At 40.3% G+C, this 22,642-nt stretch overlaps 5 protein-coding genes across 6 annotated transcripts; 2 read left to right on the top strand and 3 right to left on the bottom strand.

The window, feature by feature from the left end:
- Positions 1 to 919: 919 nt before the first annotated feature.
- Positions 920 to 7,926, bottom strand: LOC129589432 (protein kinase C iota type-like). The gene is made up of 23 exons (XM_055484199.1): positions 7,694 to 7,926; positions 7,337 to 7,598; positions 6,872 to 6,925; positions 6,468 to 6,535; positions 5,463 to 5,550; positions 5,248 to 5,369; positions 5,100 to 5,189; positions 4,967 to 5,017; positions 4,443 to 4,531; positions 4,225 to 4,374; positions 4,027 to 4,135; positions 3,861 to 3,958; positions 3,519 to 3,686; positions 3,312 to 3,409; positions 3,109 to 3,245; positions 2,967 to 3,052; positions 2,747 to 2,837; positions 2,526 to 2,654; positions 2,366 to 2,445; positions 1,912 to 2,001; positions 1,690 to 1,805; positions 1,461 to 1,598; positions 920 to 1,265 (listed from the first exon to the last, which is right to left on the bottom strand). Exons 5-22 carry the CDS (start codon positions 5,537 to 5,539, stop codon positions 1,511 to 1,513), a joined length of 1,869 nt encoding a protein of 622 aa, XP_055340174.1. The 5' UTR covers positions 5,540 to 5,550; positions 6,468 to 6,535; positions 6,872 to 6,925; positions 7,337 to 7,598; positions 7,694 to 7,926; the 3' UTR covers positions 920 to 1,265; positions 1,461 to 1,510.
- Positions 7,927 to 8,139: 213 nt separating this feature from the next.
- Positions 8,140 to 10,640, top strand: LOC129589433 (F-actin-capping protein subunit beta-like). Its single transcript, XM_055484201.1, has 6 exons — positions 8,140 to 8,377; positions 8,629 to 8,718; positions 8,812 to 8,933; positions 9,494 to 9,866; positions 9,989 to 10,054; positions 10,122 to 10,640. Exons 1-6 carry the CDS (start codon positions 8,375 to 8,377, stop codon positions 10,302 to 10,304), a joined length of 837 nt encoding a protein of 278 aa, XP_055340176.1. The 5' UTR covers positions 8,140 to 8,374; the 3' UTR covers positions 10,305 to 10,640.
- On the bottom strand, positions 10,621 to 11,866 carry LOC129589434 (small ubiquitin-related modifier-like). The gene is given in 6 exon segments (XM_055484202.1): positions 10,621 to 10,947; positions 11,097 to 11,177; positions 11,254 to 11,309; positions 11,376 to 11,503; positions 11,577 to 11,611; positions 11,613 to 11,866. Coding segments are annotated over 5 exon segments (312 nt in total). The 5' UTR covers positions 11,670 to 11,866; the 3' UTR covers positions 10,621 to 10,947; positions 11,097 to 11,141.
- Positions 11,867 to 12,117: 251 nt separating this feature from the next.
- LOC129589244 (L-fucose kinase-like) lies at positions 12,118 to 17,908 on the top strand. 2 transcript variants are annotated; one of them, XM_055483863.1, is made up of 23 exons: positions 12,118 to 12,461; positions 12,556 to 12,770; positions 12,920 to 13,048; positions 13,108 to 13,180; positions 13,267 to 13,367; positions 13,448 to 13,645; positions 13,760 to 13,943; positions 13,997 to 14,100; positions 14,223 to 14,414; positions 14,476 to 14,598; positions 14,664 to 14,884; positions 14,945 to 15,022; positions 15,097 to 15,233; positions 15,383 to 15,528; positions 15,589 to 15,735; positions 15,895 to 16,065; positions 16,136 to 16,170; positions 16,254 to 16,354; positions 16,410 to 16,642; positions 16,704 to 16,890; positions 17,024 to 17,169; positions 17,239 to 17,448; positions 17,563 to 17,908. In XM_055483863.1, the coding sequence occupies exons 1-23, from the start codon at positions 12,377 to 12,379 to the stop codon at positions 17,650 to 17,652; spliced, it is 3,306 nt and encodes a 1,101-aa protein (XP_055339838.1). In that variant the 5' UTR covers positions 12,118 to 12,376; the 3' UTR covers positions 17,653 to 17,908. The 2 variants fall into 2 exon arrangements, with proteins under 2 accessions (XP_055339838.1, XP_055339839.1); XM_055483864.1 differs by lacking the exon at positions 12,118 to 12,461 and having other exon boundaries at positions 12,642 to 12,780.
- On the bottom strand, positions 17,863 to 22,030 carry LOC129589245 (paired mesoderm homeobox protein 2B-like). Its single transcript, XM_055483865.1, has 4 exons — positions 21,480 to 22,030; positions 20,690 to 20,979; positions 19,422 to 19,731; positions 17,863 to 18,386 (listed from the first exon to the last, which is right to left on the bottom strand). The coding sequence occupies exons 1-4, from the start codon at positions 21,742 to 21,744 to the stop codon at positions 18,142 to 18,144; spliced, it is 1,110 nt and encodes a 369-aa protein (XP_055339840.1). The 5' UTR covers positions 21,745 to 22,030; the 3' UTR covers positions 17,863 to 18,141.
- Between the last annotated feature and the right edge of the window lie 612 nt (positions 22,031 to 22,642).

Here is a 22,642-nt window from a genome sequence, read left to right as displayed (position 1 = left end):
AAACTATCCCTGGTAGACTATGGGATACACCCGAATTATGGCCGGATAAAGAAATACAATAATAACCGCACCGTGCGTCTGTGTGAACACGTTATACATAGTATACAGAATTTAATGGAACCATTCCAGTTTACGAACACATTTGCCGATTCAATAAGTGAAGTATACACAATTCATGGAAATGAAAGTCCCCTGGAAAAGCGAGACACGTTACAACAACGACAAGTTCGTCGATAACTTGCAGACTGCAGTCATGTTACGTCACGTAAAAGCACTAGGAAAAATTGCCGACAGTTCCGGTAGTCGGCAAAGGATGGTACGCTTCTGCTTGCCGCTGTTGGCACAGCGGCTGCTGTGTTAGCCGCGCCGGTTCATATTTCGACGGTGGCGTACGGGCTAGAGACGACGACTGATCGCTGGGGAGATTGAAATGGCATTGACATGCAAGGCAGACAACGATATCGCATTAAAGCGGAAGTAGAACGTTATGAATTCTCCAATATATGGAAATTTAATGGCCTCGTTATCCTTCACTGCACCTCAAACCGATTACGGTTTGCAAGAGATACCGTAAATTCAAAATAGAACACTACAGTCTATATCTGGCACACTGGTGCAGCGCATGTAAACAAGGCTGATAAAGAAAGGTGAACGAGCAGATCGCATAGATCACGACAGTGATAAAGTTTGACCTTCCTGCAACATTCCTTTGAATCGAATGCAGCCAGAAAACCGTACGGTGCGACTTCCGATCGCATTTATCAAAACTTTCCAAACAATCACGCCGCTGCGTTTTCGCTGCCAAATTTTGCGTACCACTAGTTGTTTCAAATAAGAAGGCCAATATCACCATGAAATGCCTCCTTTGAACTTCTACGGATACTACGGAATTTACAATCAGTATCAGTGTCTAACAAAGTCAATGCGTTATTTATTGTAACACCATGCTATTTGTCTAACAATAAAGATAAAACTGTACTCGTAGCAAAAGCCATATAATGAAGTTACAAAGCGAATTCATAAAACCAAACAAAAAAATAGTTTAAAAAGGCGGTATTTTCAGGCAAAGGAAGACGATTAAAAAAGGCAGGAATACAAAACCGGGCTTGAAGCGTAACGGCATTGTCAATAGAAATATATTCAAAAGATTCAAAATTTCCGATAAAATTGAAACTACCGACAATATTAAAACATAGCTCAAAACAGCTGCCAGACGGTAAAAAAAGTTCTTTGGTTCGCAAAATGGGAGAAGAACAAGCATCCACCTAGAACAACAAGACAAAGTAAGCTGAATGTGAAGATCATCTGCCACAAAAAGTGGCTACCTTAGCATTACCAGACAAGCGAAAATATATTCTGATTCCACCGTGAAAATAAAAAAAAAAAACAGGAAAAAGCAAAAACCAAGTAATGTTAAATTAGATTTGAATTTTTAAAAGGAATGAGCCACTGCAACTTGCCAGACAGAAGCGATGGAGCACCGACTCCAGAAAAGAGGACAGCAGGAAATCTAAACAGGATCCTCAGCGGACATGAGCAATGGATTCACATATTCGAATCCTTCAAATTCCGATTGATCAATTTCGTCGATAATTGATCTGGAAGCAGCAACATTAAAATGCCCCCAAAAAATTAGCAATCAGCCCAAACTGAATGCAGAAGAGGCCTTTGGTTCACTAAAGGACATACGGGTCATCGGGCGTTAGCCGAACCGGCTCGTCGGTAAATTGTGGGTCGAAGTTATGCAGATCGAGTGCACTCTGCACCTTGGGCTTAAACGGCGGTATTTTCTGTTTCTTTTCCAACTGTATAAAATGCCACACACAGCTTTGTCATAACACATATCGCGCAATATCGAGCAAAAGCAAATCGTAGTTCGTTATCATCAGACCGCAACGTTTGTCCACGTACCGCTTCGAAGTCAATTTTCCGAAAGAAAGCGTGATGTTTGATATCGTCAAACCCAGTCTGCGGGTGACATCCTAATCTGTCTTCGGGTATCTAGGTAGACAAGGCATCCGATAACGGTAACAAATCAATATAATACCAGTCTAGTCAACGTTACGAGTACGTAACTACGAAAAACAATATAGTACTCGTCCAGGATTAAACAACTGCTGACAACTCAAACTTTCACTGTAAACCCGGTTGAAACTACTAATTCTGGCAATTTATAACTTTTGCGAACTGGGTATCAGCTAAATCTACATTCGCTTTGCATGCGTAAACCAGTTACCAAACCATGCACGTTGTACAATTTATGGCAAAAAAACATAGGTCACAAATTTGTTGCTATCCATTTGGCATCGCATGGCAAAATTTTATGGCGAAGGAATTATTGCGAATCTACTGTTTTACGAAATACCTTATTCAGAAAGCCTTTAAGCACATTGGCCGCTTCAATTTGCAATGTCCTTGGAATACGAATTGTTTTCTCAAGTATAACTAATGAGACAAACGTAAATGGGGTCACACAAAGTCAGTCGTCATATGGTAAACAAACAAGCAACATTTGTGGTACGTACCCTGGAACAAATAGTCTTCAGTCTGCTGATCTGGATTTTCAGCACCCTGCTGGTTAACATCAAACGGGGACTTGCCAACCATCATTTCGTAAAGGAGAACACCAAGGGCCCACCAATCAACACTAAAAGCTACAATAAAAAACATATGACTCTGGAGCTGCAGATCGATAAAAACGCTTTCAGATTAGGGTCAAATGACATCAGCTGTTTTTCGAGCGTACTGTACGGTTGTCCTTTAAGGATTTCCGGTGCGATATAATTCGGAGTGCCGCAAAATGTTTCCGCTCGGTCTTCCGGTGTGAGAATTCCTTCCTGAGGAAAAATAGAAAACCTCAAATTTATCAAAGAGAGGAAAATAACCGCAATTATTCAAAGAAATGCTTTGTATTAAAAAATCAGAAAATTGACGAGCAACCGGAAGATGCAGTCCACATGCCTTACCTTACACATGCCATAATCTGTTAGTTTAATATGTCCATCTTGATCAAGAAGGACATTGTCTAGTTTCAAGTCACGATATATTATCCCTGTAAAACAATCAGTAAGTGGACACACATATGAAATGCCCAGTACACTAAACTACCTTTTTTGTGCAAGTAATTCAAAGCCAGTGTGATTTCCGCGCCATAGAATTTAGCATGTTCTTCGGGTAATTTCCTTTGTCTTTGCATGTGATACATGAGATCGCCACCAGTCACAAGCTCGATCACGAAGAACAATCTTAAACCAATCGAAAGCTACTATGAAAATACTAACCATACGAATACGGCGAATCGGAAATCTAACCTGCTAGGAGTCTGGAAACATGAATGCAAACCAACCAAGAATGGATAATTCGATGCTGTTTCGAAAACATGCTTTTCTGTCTGCACCCATTCTATATCCTAGAAATCGGAACAAGTGTTTAGACCTTTCAACGATATCCCTTCTCACCGTCACACATCCACCTAACTTGTAATTTTTCCGCTAAACTTTATCTTACTGACTACTCACTTCGTCTTCTTTAATGAGCTCCTTCTTAATGACTTTCATGGCGTACGGACGGCCAGTCTTCTTCAGTTCCACCGCCAGCACTTTTGCATAACTTCCGCGTCCAATTACTTTAATCAGTTCGAAATCATCTAAAGACAAGGCACGAGTATCCCCCGCAGCGTCTTCGCCCTGCAAAATATCGGTTGCTAGCTTATGCAGTCATATCACTTGGAGAATAAATTTAAATTGTTCCTCTGCTATAAAAATGTTACCGCGTCAAGGTAAACATAATAAACCGCTGTCAGACTAAGCAAACCAGCAGAATGTTCAAGGATCATATCGGAGGGAGACTTAACCACTTACATGTTTTGGAAAGCCTGGTAAATCGACTGCTTGTGGAGAACCATTTAAAATAATCGGCTCTGCATTGTTCTTCTGACGAAGAATGTTATTCGAGGAAGCTAGAGAACACAGAAGATATATATCAGGTACACGAACAAACGCCGTACATCAAAAATCAAATACATACGGCGAACACTTAAGGAATGCGACACTTCACTAGCACGCTTCGAATCCGTATGCGCGTTCGTTATAATCAAGGAACGATGATTACTTTCAGAAAAAGAAGCATCCAGTGACTGAAAGGAGTACAAAATTTTAATACTCGTGCTTTACTGTGGTATATGTCTAAGACAGGACAGTCACACATGGTATTCGCATTTCGCACCTTCGATTCCGTATCATTAGGACGAATTTCACAAGGCATACGAGCCTGTTTATGACACCTCTTGTGCACCATAAGTTTGCAATTAAGACATTTGAATCCTTGTCGTCCCAGCCCCCAAACTCTATCGGAGCAAACAGCACAGAATGCTCGCTGCAAAATAGCAATTAAAACGTTGAGATTTTCAATGCAACCATTAACCATGGACAGCGCGAACTCACTCGATTAAAACGCTTTGCGCGAAAAACGTGTCCGTTGACATGGTACTCTTTTAAATTGCGTCGGAGAGCTCCGCGACGGTACATATTTTCTGAAACAAATTTATGGATTGCCAAATACAGGAAAATCGTATTACACGTAAAAATATTGTCAGCGCACACAGGAAACTGCCGCGACCATATTCCTACTAACCAGTACCAACATTCCGCTCTAAAAACAACTATTAAAAATCTTTAGCATTATACTAGGAATGCTCCCCGTAGCTGACCAAAAATATTTACAGAAACCAGTCAATCGGCCATTAACCACTAAAACAATCAGAGGTACACTAGCGGTTGTATGACAAAATATTACTCAAATATCAGCAAATAAAATTTTAATATTTAAAATAGCCAGAATATTTACAGAAGTAAATAAACAAAATAAGGAACCACTAAATGCCTTAGTATGTCAAGCTAAACTTTCCATGTCGTCAATTAACACACAACCTTCATAAATTTTAGCCATACACGATTTATACGCTTACTGTTTTCTCCAGGGCAAGGCATGCCGGGCCTTTCCGGAATTGAAGGAAATACTATCATATACGGAATTAAAAGACAGTATACTGCACCGGGCTTGAACACAAATTTGTTGGCAGTAAAAATATTTACACTTACTGTGAAGAACTATTTCCTGTTCTTTATTAACTTCAAATAATCGAACGGCTTCGTCCAATTCGGTCTGAGATGAAATTGTGCATGCATCACCTAAAAACAGCAGCATAACTCGAAACAACTATTAGCAACCAATCGGCGCGTGGCTTACCTTCTTCATCTAACCACTTTACAGTAAACACTTGGTCTGCTGGAAACCGACAGATTCCTCTGATTTCATCGTGTAGACCACCCAACGAAATATTCGGCTGAATGTACGTAATAAATACATCGCTGCGACAAAATAACCTCGTCAAAATTACCATAAACGATTTGTCAAAACAGCTCTCCGACAGTTCTTGAGGAGAATTACGACCACCCACTTACCCGTTGTACGCGGCCTTAATGCGAATATCTAACATATCGGATTCATCTGCAGGTTGATTACCGTGAAAAATCGGCATTCTGAGGTCTTCTGTAATGCACAAAATGTGTTCAAGGCGTAGTACTAAGACGCGAGTGCAATGCTAAAAAATAACGTTCAAATTCATTGAAGGGGTCCAAATTCAGTATACTGCATATGAATTTTTATTACATAAACCTTATGTACGAATTTTACGCATTTTCACAGTAAACAATTACAAAAACGTTGCCGAAAAACCACCTTATTGATAACATTGATGTGCCAAGCCAACCATAACAACTTCTGCACGACAACAGTCTCAATCTGTCTCAATAAACAAAATTACTGTACGGTACACAACATCGAGGGCAACGGGTATATTACCCACCATCAAGCGCAAGAAGTAATTATGCAAATTTCGAACAGAATCATACACAAACTAGCTTCGCTGAAACATTAAGCGAAGAAATATACGCATAAACAGAATACAGGTGCAAAACGGTATCAAATCTAGTTAAACGGTAGCTATTCAGAACTAATGCAATTAATACAACCAGAAACAATTATTAAGGCCGTGAGGTAAAACAACTTGCAATGTTAGACGCTATTGTGTAAGCAAATCACGATTTCAGTTCATTTCTCACCTATAAAAGCACTTCTGTGCTACCTCATCATCTAATAAGTAGCGACAACTGTAGTAAGAGTCGAATAATGCACGTAATAAAATGAAAATGTGAGCCTCATACAACATTTCGGGTAGAAGCGGTTATCAGCAACTGCTTATCACAATGCAATAACTATGCAAACCTTCATACACATTCAATCCGTGGAAATTAAACATTTCGTCGTAAACCGATTATTACTAACGACTAACAGACCGTTTTGCAAGATGCTGTCCTTAAGTTACTTATCACTGCCTGCATAGATGCAGCCGAATTCTTTGAACATAAATTAAGGGTGAGAGTTCGCCAAATGTAATTTGTTTTTACCTTTTGTGAACTGCGTGCCACTTCAAAGTCGTCAAGACCAAAACGCGAGCGTTCCCCGTGTAATGAACCTGGAAAGAAGGAAAATTTTTCATCGTCAATATAATACTTTGATAATACTGCCGCTAATTAAAATACATAACCTTAACAATTGTGTCTGAGATCTCGACAAGGAGTGATTCCTTATATCTGCAGATGTTAATATTTAAATCTAACATTGTAAGCCAACTAACAAGAAAAGGAATGTTAATGATTACATTGAGCTGAACTTGTAATTTCGTATACTCGTCCTGTACGGAGCAGTCCCTCAACCCTTTCCATTCTGCTATCTTTTATTACTTGCTATTGATATTGCAGTAATTGCACATTAGTTCGGACTGCTGAATCTCTAAACATAACATCCTCACCTGATTTCAATAAGGCTGGAGTGCTTAACCACCAAATGAATGCATCAGGAGTTTCTGGAATACATAACAATTTTTAACAATAATTTGTAATGAATTTGTGATAATAACAATCAGTTACTAGCATATATACCATAACCAATAAGTTACAACTTACAACTAACTTCATTAAGACTTTTTCCTTCTGAATACGAATAAAAGTGTATAAAAAAATCGAAGAAACACACTGATTAAGGCTCATAATTTTAAGTTGATTAGTAACACTGCAGCTGAAAAAGCGAAGTTGCAGTCATATCCTCCTACCAGAATTACGACAGTGAATTAAGTCCTCAAACTGTAAATTACAAATAATCCTAAAACTATACAGTACTCGCATTCCTTATTCGGATACGATCTCACATGAGCTACGATAATGAATGCCTATTGCAGCTGCATGCTTTACAGATCACAGTCAGTGAAAAAACTCACTGCTCCATTGTCCAGTAAACGTGTTCTTCGGCCTTCCGATGCCCAATCCAAATTATGAATTCTATCAGCTGGAACACAAATGGTAGATGGAGTTTTTGCGATCTTGTTAGGACGGAGTGCTACAGCCAGTCCAGTTCCGCGATCAGGTTCCACCGTTTCACATTTTGTCTGCCCATGCACAGTTACAACATTACACGTTACAGCACCACGATCCAGTATCCACAAGACCACAGATGACCAAATCAATAAGGTAAGTATTAAACTGCAAAGAAAAATATAATTTCATAATTAAAGTAAACGACATTGTCTATAGGAACAAATTTTGTCAACGATCTACCATTTTAAAACGTGAGTTACCTTTGATCTTTTAGTCTACCCTAGTCCTTTTACGATAATGGACAGAGTATCATGTAAATAAACGCTGGTCTGCCTTATGGCACCCTACGATGGCGACCCACAGCTAAATAGCTAACATTCCCATGCAATGAGAAGCCACTTGAGACAAAACATTAAGTACTTTTCCATCAGCACAGCTGTAGCTAACATAGTTTATTTACGGTAAATGCAAAGTGCAAGCATTACTTTTGGGATTTCACTCTTATCAGAATTTCGTAATTCTGAGCTGTGAAACAACTTGGTTTTGGTGTATAAATAGAATTTTTTTGCTCTGGTAGCCCCGGTCTGTCTTCTATGGTTTAATAAGAGTCGAGAGGCTGTACACTGTACTTATAGTATATACACGTTGTAACCATCGGCTTGCCATAAACAATCCGCCGACTGAACTGGCCCCTTTGGTTGATTCATTCGATGCGACGAAGCAAGAACTATTTTGGATCCAGTAGATTACCTGATTTTAGTGTCCAATTGGATCCTTTGGTTCTTTTGGTTACTGTTTTGTCAAAGTTTTGTTAAAGAAAATAGAGGTTTAAAAACAGTCATTATATTGTGATACATTTCGGTCGTTATTGTGACGTGTTTTCGTTCTTGTTCAAGGACTGAGCACACTCAACAGACCATCTGGTAACAGCATTGGGCATCATGGTAAGCAGCCCGTCAGCCCCGTGCTTCTTGGTGGAGAAATATGGAGTACTCGGAGATTCAAATTAGTTATTTCGACAGCTCTATCGTTCCTCAGTTGTATAGCTGCTTGCGAATGAATTGTGAACAAGCTGGGATGTCTTTGCAGTATAAGTCGACAACGAAGTCCTGATATGTACTGATGTACATCAGTGATCACTGACATACATGGTCATGATTGCCGTAACTTGCTGAACTTTGTTGTTGGATTTCAGACGGATCAGCAACTTGATTGTGCTTTGGACTTGATGCGACGCTTGCCACCCCAACAAGTGGAAAAGAACTTAACGGACTTGATTGATTTGGTGCGTCGATTCTTGATTGGTCAATTCGTTTTGGATTCTGCGAGGTTTCTGTTATTAGTGTGAGTTACAGTAAGTAATTACCGCCCTGGTTAGGTGCCTAATCTGTGCGAAGAGCTGCTCTCTTCCGTGGATCAGCCGCTGAAGATTGCGAGGGATAAAACTGTGGGAAAGGATTACTTGCTATGTGATTATAATCGCGACGGAGATTCCTACAGGTGTGTTTTGTAGTTTTTAATATGATGCTGTTTTGAACTCCGGATTACGTGTTTTCAAATTCAGAGAGTATTGCTTTTTTTTATACATCTTTAGAATATTTACAGAATATAATTTACTGTGTAGAGTTATTACTGTAGCTGAACTGAGTGAAATCTTATAAAGAATGCATTCTTTAATTTCATTATGGTGTAGGCGGCGTGTATCGGGTCTGGGTTGCGAACGGTTTCATATCTTTGTTGTCTTTGATTGCCATTGCCCATATTTAGCTTTACTGAGTCATTTGCCCTATATGGATTGGTCTCAGATGTTCCTTGATTTTCATCGATCTTTTGTATGCAGATATGTTTGCTTGTATGACAGCGTTATTCTCGGCGTGTGACACCGTGTGCTGTTTGTGACAATAGCAAAAACATATAGTATAATATAATAATAGTACATAAATAGTATTACATGCTACCTTGATTGTTGAGCTTTTGCAACGGTAACACCACACTGCAGTCATCAAAGCGTATAATCCTGGATGCCAGATGCATCGTATTCAAGTATATTTGCGTTTTAGGTCTCCTTGGAGCAACAAATACGACCCGCCCCTAGAAGATGGCACTGTACCATCGGAAAAGCTTCGCAAACTGGAGATTGAAGCCAATAGTGCCTTCGATCAGTACCGTGACATGTATTTCGAAGGGGGTGTCTCGTCTGTATATCTGTGGGATTTGGAACAAGGGTTTGCCGGTGTCATACTTATAAAGAAGACTGGAGACGGTTCCAAGAAGATCAAGGGTTGTTGGGATTCCATCCATGTTGTGGAAGTGCAAGATAAATCTGGTGGTCGGAATGCCCATTACAAACTGACATCCACGGCTATGTTGTGGTTACAGACAGATAAGCTTGCTTCCGGAACGATGAATTTGGGCGGAAGTTTGACCCGACAGGTATAGGTGTTATCCATACTATTTTATATCTTACTGCTTACGTTAAAGGTTCATACTGAATTGTTTGAAGATTGTTCTTATTTGTTGCTGTTTCATAGAAAAACTTGAAACTTTTGCTATAGGCAGAAATGGATTCTCCAGTTAACGAAGCATCCCCGCATATTGCGAACATTGGAAGAATGGTCGAGGTGAATTTAGATTTCGTGTTTATTTGCTCATCATTTAGGGATTGACGCTAACTATCTTGTGCTCCAGGACATGGAAAATAAAATTCGTAACACTCTGAACGAAATTTATTTCGGAAAAACCAAAGATATCGTCAATGGACTCCGATCTGTCAAGCCACTTCCAGATCAAAAGCAGCAGCAGCTTTTGAAACATGATTTGGCTGAAGCAATCAAGAAAAGATCAGAGCGGGCTGATAAAACAGACCGCTAATGTTTTTTGACCGTATTTTATGGTGAATCGGAAAAATTTTGTATACTAATGTCATTTTCTGATTTTCATAAGAAAGCACGCGGATGCCTAATAGTAAACGTTTTCCAGTTCTGGCCGTGATGATTATATGTTCACTAATTTCTGGTTTTATTGGGTAATTTTCGATTTGGTTTCGTGTTTCATTGTTCGTAGCGCATTCTGCTATGGATTTTTAGTGCAGTTTGGTTAGCCTTTGTGGCGTTATGCAATCCCGATGTTCAAAATCAGATAATTTTCCATCTGTACGGTACGCAAACCTCTCGCAAAACGGCAAAAAAAAGCGCAGTTATTTTATTACATGTCAGAAGATCGAAAACTTTGGCGAGATATCCGCCTTTGAGTAAGCGGCATTAACTTGGTACTGAATCAAAACTACCAAAACTGGTGATACCTAAAACGTACCAGTCCGAAGCTTAAACGGAATGACAACATGAAATAAACAGGAGAGAAACCGCAGAATTGTAGCGTCAAAAAACGTAGAACCAATCTACAAAAAGTGATTGCGTGCAGAAAACCGCGACAGCAATTTCCCAGCGTTTATTATTGTCAAAACCAAAGAAATTGTAGATGGGCAAACCGTAACTGGGTGCGGATAAATCAATACCTGCGAAATAAACCACTCATCACAAAGTGCAGCTGGCAATTAGCGTCGCAATGTTTTACTGCGTAATTCACTTCTGATATCACTGCCTTTAAATGCGTTTTCAGTTCCCGTACAATTCCGAAAAATAAGGAAATTTTAGCGAAACCTACCGTTTCAGAATGGGATTTAGTTGGAAACCCATTCTTTCGAAGTATTCACCCGCCAACCTGTTCTTGGTAAACTTCAATTACCTACAGCAACAACACACATCACTGACATCAGTAATTGTTCATTTCGAAGTTCGCCAAAATACCAATTACGGCTTACATCATCATTTTCCATTTCCAGACCAGTGGGAGTTTCATTATCTTCCAGCCGACGTCCTTATAAGAAAACCACCCCTCTATAGCATTAGCACATAATGAAAGCTCGCGATGAAATGCACGTACCATCGAAGAGGAACCGAAGAGCAGCCACGGCGACCCCCATCCTGTCTGCGTAGCTCTTTTTCAGCTTTCCAAGGGCTGTCGAGGCTTTGACACGAAAATGTACTTCGTTCCCGTCTTGCGCGACCACCCTGTAAGAGAATGAATTCGTCTCCGTTATTGAGGTACTGGATATCTAAGAAAACGGTCTGGTGAACGGCGTACCGTAATTTGATGTACTCATCGCTTCCCTCCTGTTTCGGCATCACCGTCTCCCGCACCACTGGCTTTTGGCTTGGTATCCTCTGTATCAGACATTTCGTCTTCTGTCCTGATCGATAATACAAGAGCGCACACTGGAATCAATAGCAAAAATACTTAAAAACAACTGGTAACTGAGGAGACCACAGGAGATATAACGAGAAGCAATGTGCAAAACCAAAATTCAAAAAAATCGTCGGATGAAGAAAATCGTCGAGATGGTAGATTTGGATACTTTTGCCAGTTTGATCAAGCAGGATGTGGAATGAGCGGGCTTAACATGGACACTAAAATTACCGGCTACAAGCCGTTGGGCTGCATTAATGGGCAGCAATAATGAGTACGAATGAAGGACCGCACAACCGCCCGTGCAAAAACCGACCGTAGACTGGAAGGCTTTCCCGGAAGTCTATCATATTTGTGCACTGCGCGAATGCGAAACACACCGACTAACTGCGTCACTGCGGTGTTTTGTATGAGTGCGAGTACGGTCTAATGTTTTCGTTTTGGCAAGCGGCAAGCCACGCCAACAGGTGCAATATTTTGTAAACACCAAATACGAAAAATAAACACACAATGTATGCCTTAAACTTCGTTTTAAGTATTTGATGATTTTTTGGATGTCTGTTGATTTGGATAGACTATCCAGGATAGTTAATCTTAAGTTTTTCGGCGCTGTCCAAACCATTGGACACTGACAGGATACTGTACCCAATACCCATCACGTTTGTAGCTCTGGCCTCTGGTCTCTGCGAAGTGCAGGCATGGATAATCGCGATGGGGACCTGACATGGACTGCCATTGTCGCCACGACACGTACCACTGCAGAAGCAAAGGCAGTCGAGAAAGGTGCTTAACGATAACCAATAAGTGGAATATTTCTAAATGTTCAACAGGAAGTATTCTCGAAGTTGAATAATTATTTTTTTGCACGCGGACGCAGAGCTCCTTGTGTATCGGCGAAAGGGAATTATTCCTTCCAGCACGCATGTGCTGACCATTGACGATCCATTTTCACAGACAGGGAACGGCATCGGAAGTGGAGGAGCTACGATAAATGCCTTATTGTACGCAGTCGAGCAGCTGTGCTCTTTACGCGGTTACCAGATTCTCTCTCCGGAAGTTCTGATTGGCGCAAGAATTCTCATATTTCATCATGTAAGTCACAGTAAGTGATTAAGTTGCTCGCTGTTATCAGTGGATACGCAATTTAAAATTCTACAATAAGTACTTACTCTTGTTTACCTCTGTTGCATTAGTTTAGCAGCGAGCTAATTTGTGTTCGGTTGAGAAATGTTCTGCTTCAGGGACGACCATATCCTTTCGGCAGTTCGTCTCGAGCGTTTTCCCTGCTTCCTCATTGCGAAATTTTATCAGAAGATTACGTGGAAATGGCATCGAATATTTTGCAGCTGTATAATTTTGTAACGGAAAAGGTACACAGTTTCGATGAAATTTCGTTCATATTTCCCAAACGATATTACAAAATTTACAGCTGATGCCAGAATTCGGTGATGGAGTTTGGATATGCAGCACGGATATGCTTATTGAATATGCCAACTCTGCAAGTAGATACGGCATATTTCGTTAATTATTGTTGCAACATGCATATATTGTATTTGTCGCTGCGAACGATTTGGACAATATTTTGTAGAACTAATAAAAAGTATCGCTAGACCGGATGCTTGCATAATCACTGTCGGCGCAACACCTGAATATGCGTCATATCACGGGACTGTCCTGACAAATGAAGATGTGGGTGAGATTGGATCCGTGTTTGTTGATGTTTGTGGAGTCATAAATTGTGCACTCAGATGTTTTTTTTTATTTTTTAGGGGTCTGTAAAAGACATTCTCTATGCTGCTCAAACCGCGAGGCTTTCCCACTACGCCGTTGATGGTTCCGTTAAGTTAATCAGTGGAATTGTGTATGTTTCTCACGAAATCGCGGAACGGTTGTTGTCCCTTCAAGCTGCCCCTCCGCTGGAATGCTGCACTTATATGGGTTTCGACGTCGGCGCCCATCCACATCCAGTAACAGCATTTTTCGACACTTTGTAGATGTTATTAGTAATTTTTCTTCTTACCGTTGGCTTACGAATGTGTGTGCTGTCGTGTGTGATTCCGCAGTTTTCGGTTTGATTGCAGGTTTCTCTTTATTTTGATATTATCTTGGCGATGTGCAAAGATATAAGTGAAGGCGATTTCATGCATCGGTCCAGTAGCATCACACGGATGGACGCACGCGAGGGCGGAGATGCCGATCGGGATACGGCTTTCAAAGTGCGCCGCTTGATTTGGGATAATATGCGACGGTTTTCTCTTTACTCAGGTATGAGCTGTTTCTCAGCAAAAATTTGTATGACTGAATTGCAAATGTTGTAGCTCATGTCGATGATTCGGCTCACCATTATTTTTCCGTTGGACTTTGCCTTCAAGAGCATTTGAAGACGATCTACTTGAATTCCAAGTCGAAGGCTGTACATACGGTAAAATAACATTATACTCGCACGAAATATCTGTTTAGTTTCTGCAAAACAGTATTAGGTTTTGAAACCTGTAGGCCTGTTAACTGATTCTTGCATCATGCATGGTTGGGGTATTTTTGTAGGTTATCAGTTCTTCCCGTGAAAATAAACTGGATGAAGCTAAGGAGGAAATATACGCAATTAACACGTGTTTTTCAAATTCGCGTTTATATGAGGGGCCAGTTTATGCATTCAACTCATTTATTGATGATGGGTTAATTTTACAACCCAATACCTGTGTCCAAAATATAGACACGCGACAATCCGGAAATGCGGTGCGTTTGAGAAGTTTGACTCTTTCTTTCAAGTTATCTCCAGCGCTTGGTGTGGTTATAGATTTCTAACAATCTGACATTGAAATCGGGTTTATGCTTACAAGAGATCCAAATGATTCTGCAGTCCCAAACAAATACTAACATTCGAGTGCCGGTGGTTTACGGTATATCGGATGTTTTGATGGTAACTGCTCTATTTTTTGTATTAGAAAATTTGTCGATAGTTTTATCTGGTAAAATCTTTGCTAGGAGCCATTTCGCCCGGAAGGGAAATATTGTGGTTTGAAGTGGGACGAGTTTTTCAAAGCTACACAGTTAACCGAGCTTGATTTGTGGCCAGCAAAAAATACTAGAAAATCTATATGGACGGCAAAACTTTTTCCAGTTTTGACGTCTGCAGGCGAGCCCAAACTGGATGGGTTGTTCTGGGCATTCGACAACCTTACGAATAATCAGTTGGATCCAGAAAAGTATGATTATACTGTACCACTTTTTCAAAAATCTGTATGGTATCAGTTCTGACTTCATAGATGGAGATTTTCTTGGCGCTATTCCTTGGAAGAAATCTTTTTGAGATTGGACACAGCTGCTGAGTTTGCTTTGAAACGGTAGGAGCTGGTCTAGAAAGTTACTATCGACCTCGTTAGTTCTGTAGAATGAGGTTTAATGCTTGATTTTGCAGTTTCCTTTTTTACGATATTTTGGTGGAAAAGCTGATGACCGTTCTGAATCAGGGACAAGATTTTTATTTTGTACCATATTTTAATTCTGCTGTTGTGGATGGTTTCGCGGAAAAAATTTTGAATGCTTTGGATATGGGTGAGTGTTTCGGGCACTTCGGGAAATTCTTGTTTATATGTTTTTTTTACCTTGAATTGGACAATTAAATGTATATGCCAGTGTTTTTTTTATTAATGTGAAACAGTTCATTAGCATAACGAACTGGGGATTTTTCCGATTTTATATAGTGGCCGCGGGATCGTCGCATGGTGTGGCTGCACGCACTCTTAACCTTATTGGTGACATGATATCCAGCATGGCGCAAGGGCATGGAGGGCTGCGAAGTGGACCTGCAGCAAACGAGGCATTCCAGCATGCTTTTCAAGCGTTCGAAGTATACTGGATAATAAGCTAATGATTGTTTATTTGTTTGTGATTACATAAATTTTTTCAGAATGGTCATATACAGAGTGGTGTGTATCTTATGGCCAAGGAACGGAAAAGCTGGTTATCAAGGCCTGATTTGATGATTCGTTGCGCAAGGCATTACGAAGGAGCGTCCCAAATTCTGTGCCGAAAAGCTGTTGCTGCAGCCAAGCAGGTATATCGTATGTTTGGTTTTAATAGCAGGGGCAGTGAACTTTAAATGTCGCTACTGATCGCTCAAGTTAAAAGGGATCATCCAATGCTGACTTTCTGCGGTACCTTTCGAAAGTTGAAATTTTGTAATCAAAATGGTTTGAAATGCGTCTGGTTGTAGTTTATCAAACTGGATTCGCAAGAGCTCCCTCTTAAGTCGCCGTATACCACGTGGTTCATCGCAGAGTGCGGTGCGCGCATTGACCTTTCTGGCGGATGGACAGATACACCCCCAATAGCTTATGAAAAGGGTGGTGTGGTTGTCAACGCCGCTCTGCTTATTAACGGGAAGGTATGTGCGTAGAACTCATTTGACGAGAAAATACGTTACTGAATGCCTAATATATTATTTTTTGTCATAGCGACCTATTGGGGCAAAAGCTAGACGCACGCAAAGGTCTGAAGAATAAACCATTTCTTAATAATTGTGGCTTTATCCTGTGCTGGGAAGATTGGTCTCATTTTCATATCGGTTTAAAGGTTCAGCATTGTGCTGATAAATGAGTTTGCTGATAGTCTCGGAGGGAACGAACTGACACAGTTGGCAGATCTGAAGGATTATTGTATACCAAGCGCTCCTGGTAAAACAAGTATTGCTGTAACGTTTGTTTTTTAATAGCAGTTCTGTTATTATAGGGGCCCTACTAAAGGCGTGCATTCTGTTTGCGGAATTGGTGGATATGTATTCACAACAGTCGCTAGAGGATCAGTTACGATCAAAATGGGGATGTGGCTTTGAAATTGCCACTTGGTCGAATTTGCCTCAGGGTTCCGGATTAGGGACCAGTAGCATTCTAGCAGCAGCGATCATATCGGCATTGTGGTCAGTTGCGGAAAAGAAGTTCGATAATTCCGCTGTCATTCATGCCGTGCGTTGGCTGATGCTCCCGAGTAAAAATTTGTAGCAGTTCCATTTCGAATCGTTGGTAGGTTTTATGCGTGGAACAAATGCTGACTACAGGAGGCGGTTGGCAAGATCAAGTTGGAGGTGTCTATGGCGGATTCAAGGTCGGATCATCTCCGGCTGCGCTGCCTCTACACGTCAGTGTTCAGCCTATTCCGATTGGGGCTAACATTGTGGATGAGCTGAATTCGAGGATAGTTTTGATATATACTGGTACGATACAAGTTTACTTTTTTTGTGCTTTCTGTGATTCACATTTGCTTACCTGGGAGATGGTAAATCGGTTAAGAATGCATGGTATAACTGAAATCTGAAACTGAAATATAACGATGGAGTACTTGTATAGGAAAACCCCGCTTGGCCAAGAATCTTTTGCAAAACGTTGTAAGGAACTGGTATGCCAGACAGCCACATGTTGTGCGCACATGCACGGCCTTAGTGGATAACGCAAAAGAATGCATGGACTCATTGACAATGTGGAATTTTGAAAAGGTTTGAAGAAGAAACCATTATTTTCCACTGACAGTGGGGAGGGAAAAGCACTGATGTTTGTTTTACTAGTTCTGCTCCTGCATTGTGAATTACTACGAACAGAAAAAGTTAATGGCCGCTGGCACGGAACCGGCTAGTGTCGGAAAAATCATCGATGCTATGAAACCATACATATGCAGCCATACATTAGCCGGTGCAGGAGGTGGAGGATTTTTATTCTGTTTGCTGAAAAATTCATCTGATCGAGAAAAAATTGCTGCTCTGATTGGCAACATAAAGGTAATTCAGGAATCAATAAATTCTCGTAATTAGTTTTGCTTTTGACCGAATTATTGTTGCAAATTGCGAAAGCGTTTTTTTTTCGAAAACGCATTCTGTAGTATAATTTTACAGGGTGCAGAGGCTGCGGCGATTTATTCAGCATCCATTGATGAAGAAGGGATCAAAATTTTCACTGCCGAAGAAGATTCTGCGGCTAAATGAATTTTGAAATTAACTATCCAGAATGCACGGGGATATGGTTTATTTGTAATGTACGAAAACACTTTGCTCGAACATCACATTCCATTTGAAAGGTTGCTCACAAGTCTGACTGAAGTTGTTGTTACAAAATGAAATTTTATTGATTTTAAATGATTGTATTTCATTTATATTCCAGTGAGTTTTAAAAAAAGATGTACTTTTATGTGTTTCACGCTGCCTTTATTCTTGCGCAGTGCGATATCAGAACAAAAATCAATCTGTTATCGATAGGAACGAACAGTACGTACACGAGTTTTTACAGTACAGATTTCGAAACTGACTATCAGTAATTCAATCTGCAACCAAACCTGGGAAGCACTTACCTATTTTCCTACGAGTAGACAAGGAGTCGATATCAACTCAAACAGATGCGTATTACCATTCAGTGTTTATTTAGAGTAAATTTACAGTACATGTGACATTTAAAGGAAACTCAAAAAAAGTTTTTCATTAACATCCAAACAAACCGGACAGCTTTGCAGAGGAAGTCGATTCTACACCGATGTACGATGCGCCGCTCTGCATCAGGGCTGCGAAAGAAGAGCGTGAATTGTCGTTTTCTAAAACTCCGTTGTGCATTCGCGGATCGGATTTGCGATTTGTGTTTGGTATGGTTCCGCTAGCGGATGATGTAGATATTGCAGGAAGCGGTTTCATCCAAGAGTTTCCTTGCTCATTCTTAATCAACGCGGGTACTGTATAGCAAACAAGTGCACTTTGAATACAGCCGTAATTAAGGGACTTGAGCCAAACTAAAATTACATAATTTCAATGTCCAAATCTTTAGTTTATCGAACCGGCAAGATATGCTTAACGTTCTAATCATAATGATAAGACATGCCACATATAATCGTATAATATCATATACAAAAAGGGAAAACATACACTATTTTGCTTAAAGAGTAAACATTTTATAAAACTGAAATAAATTTGTTTAATATCCAGATACACTGATGCATGTCAGGGTAATACAAATAATACACAAAATTCTATAGTATGCAGATAAGTGGAGCAGGGAGTGGACAAGAACATAAAGGTTCATGCATCCAGATGGTGCCCAGTAGCATTCTATTGTGAAGCACTGTTATTCACCATTTGGATACTCATTACCCCTATCAAAAACGCATTTTATACATATGGCATGAGAATTGTGTACACTCAAAAGTACTGTATTGACAATTAATGATACAAACATCCGGCCCCTCAAAAAAGCAACGAATTTATCTAAGGTTAAATAACTTAATAACATACGTAACAAATTGACTTAACTGAATTACTGAATTCGAATTTTCTAGTTTCTGAAGAAGCTCTGATTATGAGCATTCGTGCTAATAGCCATGCGTACAGAATTTCAAAGAAAATCTTACTGCCATCTACTGGACAGCAAAACTTAACAAGTGCGTTAAAAATTATTATCCATACAAAAGTTTGTTGTTGCAGCTGCATGCATTATGATATATAATTCTACAAATTGATGTTGATTTTTATCACACTTCCACAAATGCAATTAAGGTGATATTATTGTAAAAGACTGCATGCAGGATTCTGATTGAATGAGTAATTGTACAATAGGTCTACTTTAAGGTCGATGTAGTTCTATATAATTATGAGTAAATAATATTCTGGAATGCACATACAGACTTCTTTTACCAATGTGAGTACAGCTCTTTCCGAACGAGCGCGCCAGACAAAACTGAGATATGCAACCAAAGCGTGTTTGTTTGGCTTACCGTCTCGGGTGCAAGAATCATTAATACTACGGGAGGGTTGTCCGGATTGCAGCGTATGTTTATCGTTTCCGGTGCTTTTAATAACAGAAATTGTGGCTGCTGTTGAGGCATCGGGCTGTAATGTTCCTGCCTGCGACTCGGAATCGCCGGTGGAAGATTTCGCAAAATTGTTAGGGTTGGAAGTGTCTTTGGTATCGTCTTCGGAGACGGGCGATGACATTCCGGAGGTGGTGCTTCCATTGGCAGTAGTACTGCTTTTTGTGTGCCGCTCTTGCTTACGAAACTTCGCACGACGGTTTTGAAACCACACCTAGAAATGTTTAATGAAGGTGTAACTCTGATCGGATTATCGAGATTACGGCACATACATAAGATACCAAATGGAGCTGCATGATACTCCTTTGGTTTTTCACAGTACACTCTTATTTGGACCGAGAAAATAAGTACCTATAGTACGAGGAACGTTAAAGGCCCGACAGTTTTCTCATACTTTGTTCAGTGATTTTGTATTTAATAAGATCATACGCACAATTTTCAACCTATCCAAAACGTAACCGTAGCATTAAAAGGTCAGCTTACTCCAGTTACGATTATTACGATTGTAATGCTGTACACCATACAAAAGGATACATATAATTTTCTTACAAAATATGTGCAACAGTTTAACGCACTTCGTGTACGCAGCAAAGTTACGTTGTATTAAATTTTTTCTCTGTTAATTTTTTTAAAACTGAATATCAGTCGGATTTGGGCAACTTCACAAAACAATTAGTATGGCTTTTGCGTTACATACATATAATTTAATCCTATCACACTTAACAATAAAAACTTTCTAACGCAGGTACTAGTTTATTTTGGAAAGGTCACATGCATGATCACATCACAGTGGTTGGTTCTATATAAGATATAATATAAGGCAGCATCCCTTCATCGGCCGCAAGTGGTAAATCCAAGTTTAGCATGTTAGTGTGTGCGTTCGCCTAGACTTACAACCGAACTGAATCCAATCTTCCAGACATAGTTAATGCCACAGGTAAGTATATCATTATACTTTGATTACTATTATTATTATCACTCTACAGTAGCCAACTCCTACAGTAGATGACACAAGTAAGTAATGTACTGTATATAACATTACGAACTGTTACTGCATGAGGCATGTTACAGTTACGAGGCTGTTACTGCATTATGTGATAATTAGTGCAGTACACAGTGATAAAACTGTAAAGGTCACCACAGAATGACGGACGCTCTTTAATTATGCTTACCTGCACTCTGGCTTCGGTCAGATCAATTTTCATAGCAATCTCTTCGCGAGTGTAGATATCAGGATAATGAGTTTCCTGGAATGCTCGTTCAAGTTCCTTTAATTGTCCACTGGTAAAGGTTGTGCGAATACGACGCTGTTTCCGTTTTTCATTCGGCAGCAGTTGCCCGGCCTGACTGTCACCGGCTACATGATGATGCACTGGATGCTGCGGCTGATGTGTGTGCGAATGCATCGAGTGCTGCAGCGCTGGATGGTGATGATTGGGATACATTTTATAAGAGGATAATCCTACAACATATTGGGAAGAATTTAATTTATTTATTATCAGATACGACATTGGCGACATGGCGTGGATCCGCCTACGTTGTTGTACACAGACACTTTGTTACAACAAATTGCGTTATGCGCCTCAAGAGAAGAACTGATAGAATCATAGAAGGTAAATTTCGTTATATGTCGGATAATTAGATATGTGTTAGGCGTAACCATGTTGGCGGGGTTAAATTAATCACATTGTACTGCAGCACAAACTCAGTTATGTGCTTTTTAATAATGGCGATTCGATTACATATTGTCATCCCCTTTAACTGGCTCGAGCCAATGAAGTAATCGAGGAAACAGAATTATTTTCTCGTCAAAGGTGCCCAATCGTTTATCTCGATTATCCACAAACCCCAACCGAATTAGGCAGCGACTAACCAAATTTCCTCAAATGTCATTAGGGGCACATTTTGTGACTATAATTAGATTTACACGTCCAAGTTGCACTGAATCAAATAATCGTTCACCTGCTGGAAAAACGCTGTCACGCGGTCCACGCGGCGCTCCAACCATGGCGCAATTGGCTGAACCCGGATATGAGCGCATGGAGACACTGGCGGCGGCGGCCGTTGTGTTGTACCGATACGCTGCTGCCGATGACATTTGCGCGGCATTGCCGCCAAAATCGTTATAACTGCACGACAATCCCATGTTGGCATCCATGCCGGGAATGCCGGATGTATCATATGCTGATTGATTTAAATAGGAATAGTCCATTTTGTAGGTATTCATCGAAGATATGTTTTGGAGGGAGAAGATTATCCGATACTCCACAATTATCAAGATATTTTTAAGAGTCAGCCGGCAGCCATAAATGCCGCACGATCGGCTGTTGTACACTACGAAGTTATACTGATCAGTGATCACCGATCAGCATGGGTTGGGAATTGCAATTGAATTTCGGAGATTAGCGATGGGAATAATAGAAAACAACTGATCAACGAGCGATGTACCGGGGGATGAAATGGACAGTTGACTTGGGACATTCCGTGTGTAATACACTGTGCACAGTATACTGAGCCGGGTTGACCGGTCGATAGTTGTCATTCAATATTCAAGCCGATAGTCGTTAGTGGGAAATGCATGTAATTTGATTAACTACTTGCTTTTCCTGGATTACTGCACTTACTGGTTGTAGGCTGAGTTGATGAGGAAGAAGTGGAACATGTCAAGTCGGCCAACATTGACACTTACTGCCGACCGCATATTTATCAAAGCTGTATATGCGCACTCTGGATGAACGCGGCGTCCTGTCGCCGGATGAACCAATCCCAATCTCGAGGCCACATCGTAGTGCGCATTAGTGAGCTCATATGATTTACCTCACACGCTGCCATGCACTTAACGCACACAAGTCTGCAAATAAACAAAAAAGCCACAAATTTGCACACCTAATGCTTAAGCAAAATCCTTGGTACGATCCACCAACGATGTCCTGGTTTGAAATTGTCGACAAAATTTGGCTGCCCAGTAGGTGATACTTCTGGCTCGCACTACGTAATACCTCGTATAATTAGCTCATTCTGTGCATCTTATAAATTTTTTCCGCATTTACATGCGGACTGATGTATTTTAATCAATGATACCCGAAGCTTATATAGTCGCCCATTTCACACAGAACTGTTTCTCG

This window comes from Paramacrobiotus metropolitanus, unplaced genomic scaffold (genome assembly GCF_019649055.1).
Source record: "Paramacrobiotus metropolitanus isolate TYO unplaced genomic scaffold, Prichtersi_v1.0 Parri_scaffold0000034, whole genome shotgun sequence".
In the NCBI taxonomy this organism is placed as follows: Eukaryota; Metazoa; Tardigrada; class Eutardigrada; order Parachela; family Macrobiotidae; genus Paramacrobiotus; species Paramacrobiotus metropolitanus.
This window is presented reverse-complemented; position numbering and strand designations above follow the sequence as displayed.

What these genes read in the sequence shown, in the direction of transcription:
- LOC129589433 (XM_055484201.1), top strand. An exon ending in GCGGAAGTTTGACCCGACAG is followed by an intron (nt 9,867 to 9,988) that starts GTATAGGTGTTA and finishes CTTTTGCTATAG; the next exon opens with GCAGAAATGGATTCTCCAGT. An exon ending in ACATTGGAAGAATGGTCGAG is followed by an intron (nt 10,055 to 10,121) that starts GTGAATTTAGAT and finishes CTTGTGCTCCAG; the next exon opens with GACATGGAAAATAAAATTCG.
- LOC129589432 (XM_055484199.1), bottom strand. Translation starts at nt 5,539, where the DNA reads ATGCCGATTTTTCACGGTAATCAACCTGCAGATGAATCCGATATGTTA. An exon ending in GAATTACTTGCACAAAAAAG is followed by an intron (nt 3,053 to 3,108) that starts GTAGTTTAGTGT and finishes ATTGTTTTACAG; the next exon opens with GGATAATATATCGTGACTTG. An exon ending in CAGATTATGGCATGTGTAAG is followed by an intron (nt 2,838 to 2,966) that starts GTAAGGCATGTG and finishes ATTTTTCCTCAG; the next exon opens with GAAGGAATTCTCACACCGGA.
- LOC129589244 (XM_055483863.1), top strand. Translation starts at nt 12,377, where the DNA reads ATGGATAATCGCGATGGGGACCTGACATGGACTGCCATTGTCGCCACG. An exon ending in CGCGACAATCCGGAAATGCG is followed by an intron (nt 14,415 to 14,475) that starts GTGCGTTTGAGA and finishes GTGTGGTTATAG; the next exon opens with ATTTCTAACAATCTGACATT. An exon ending in GCTGAGTTTGCTTTGAAACG is followed by an intron (nt 15,023 to 15,096) that starts GTAGGAGCTGGT and finishes TTGATTTTGCAG; the next exon opens with TTTCCTTTTTTACGATATTT.
- LOC129589245 (XM_055483865.1), bottom strand. Translation starts at nt 21,744, where the DNA reads ATGAATACCTACAAAATGGACTATTCCTATTTAAATCAATCAGCATAT. An exon ending in TGACAGCGTTTTTCCAGCAG is followed by an intron (nt 20,980 to 21,479) that starts GTGAACGATTAT and finishes AATATGTTGTAG; the next exon opens with GATTATCCTCTTATAAAATG. An exon ending in TGACCGAAGCCAGAGTGCAG is followed by an intron (nt 19,732 to 20,689) that starts GTAAGCATAATT and finishes AAACATTTCTAG; the next exon opens with GTGTGGTTTCAAAACCGTCG.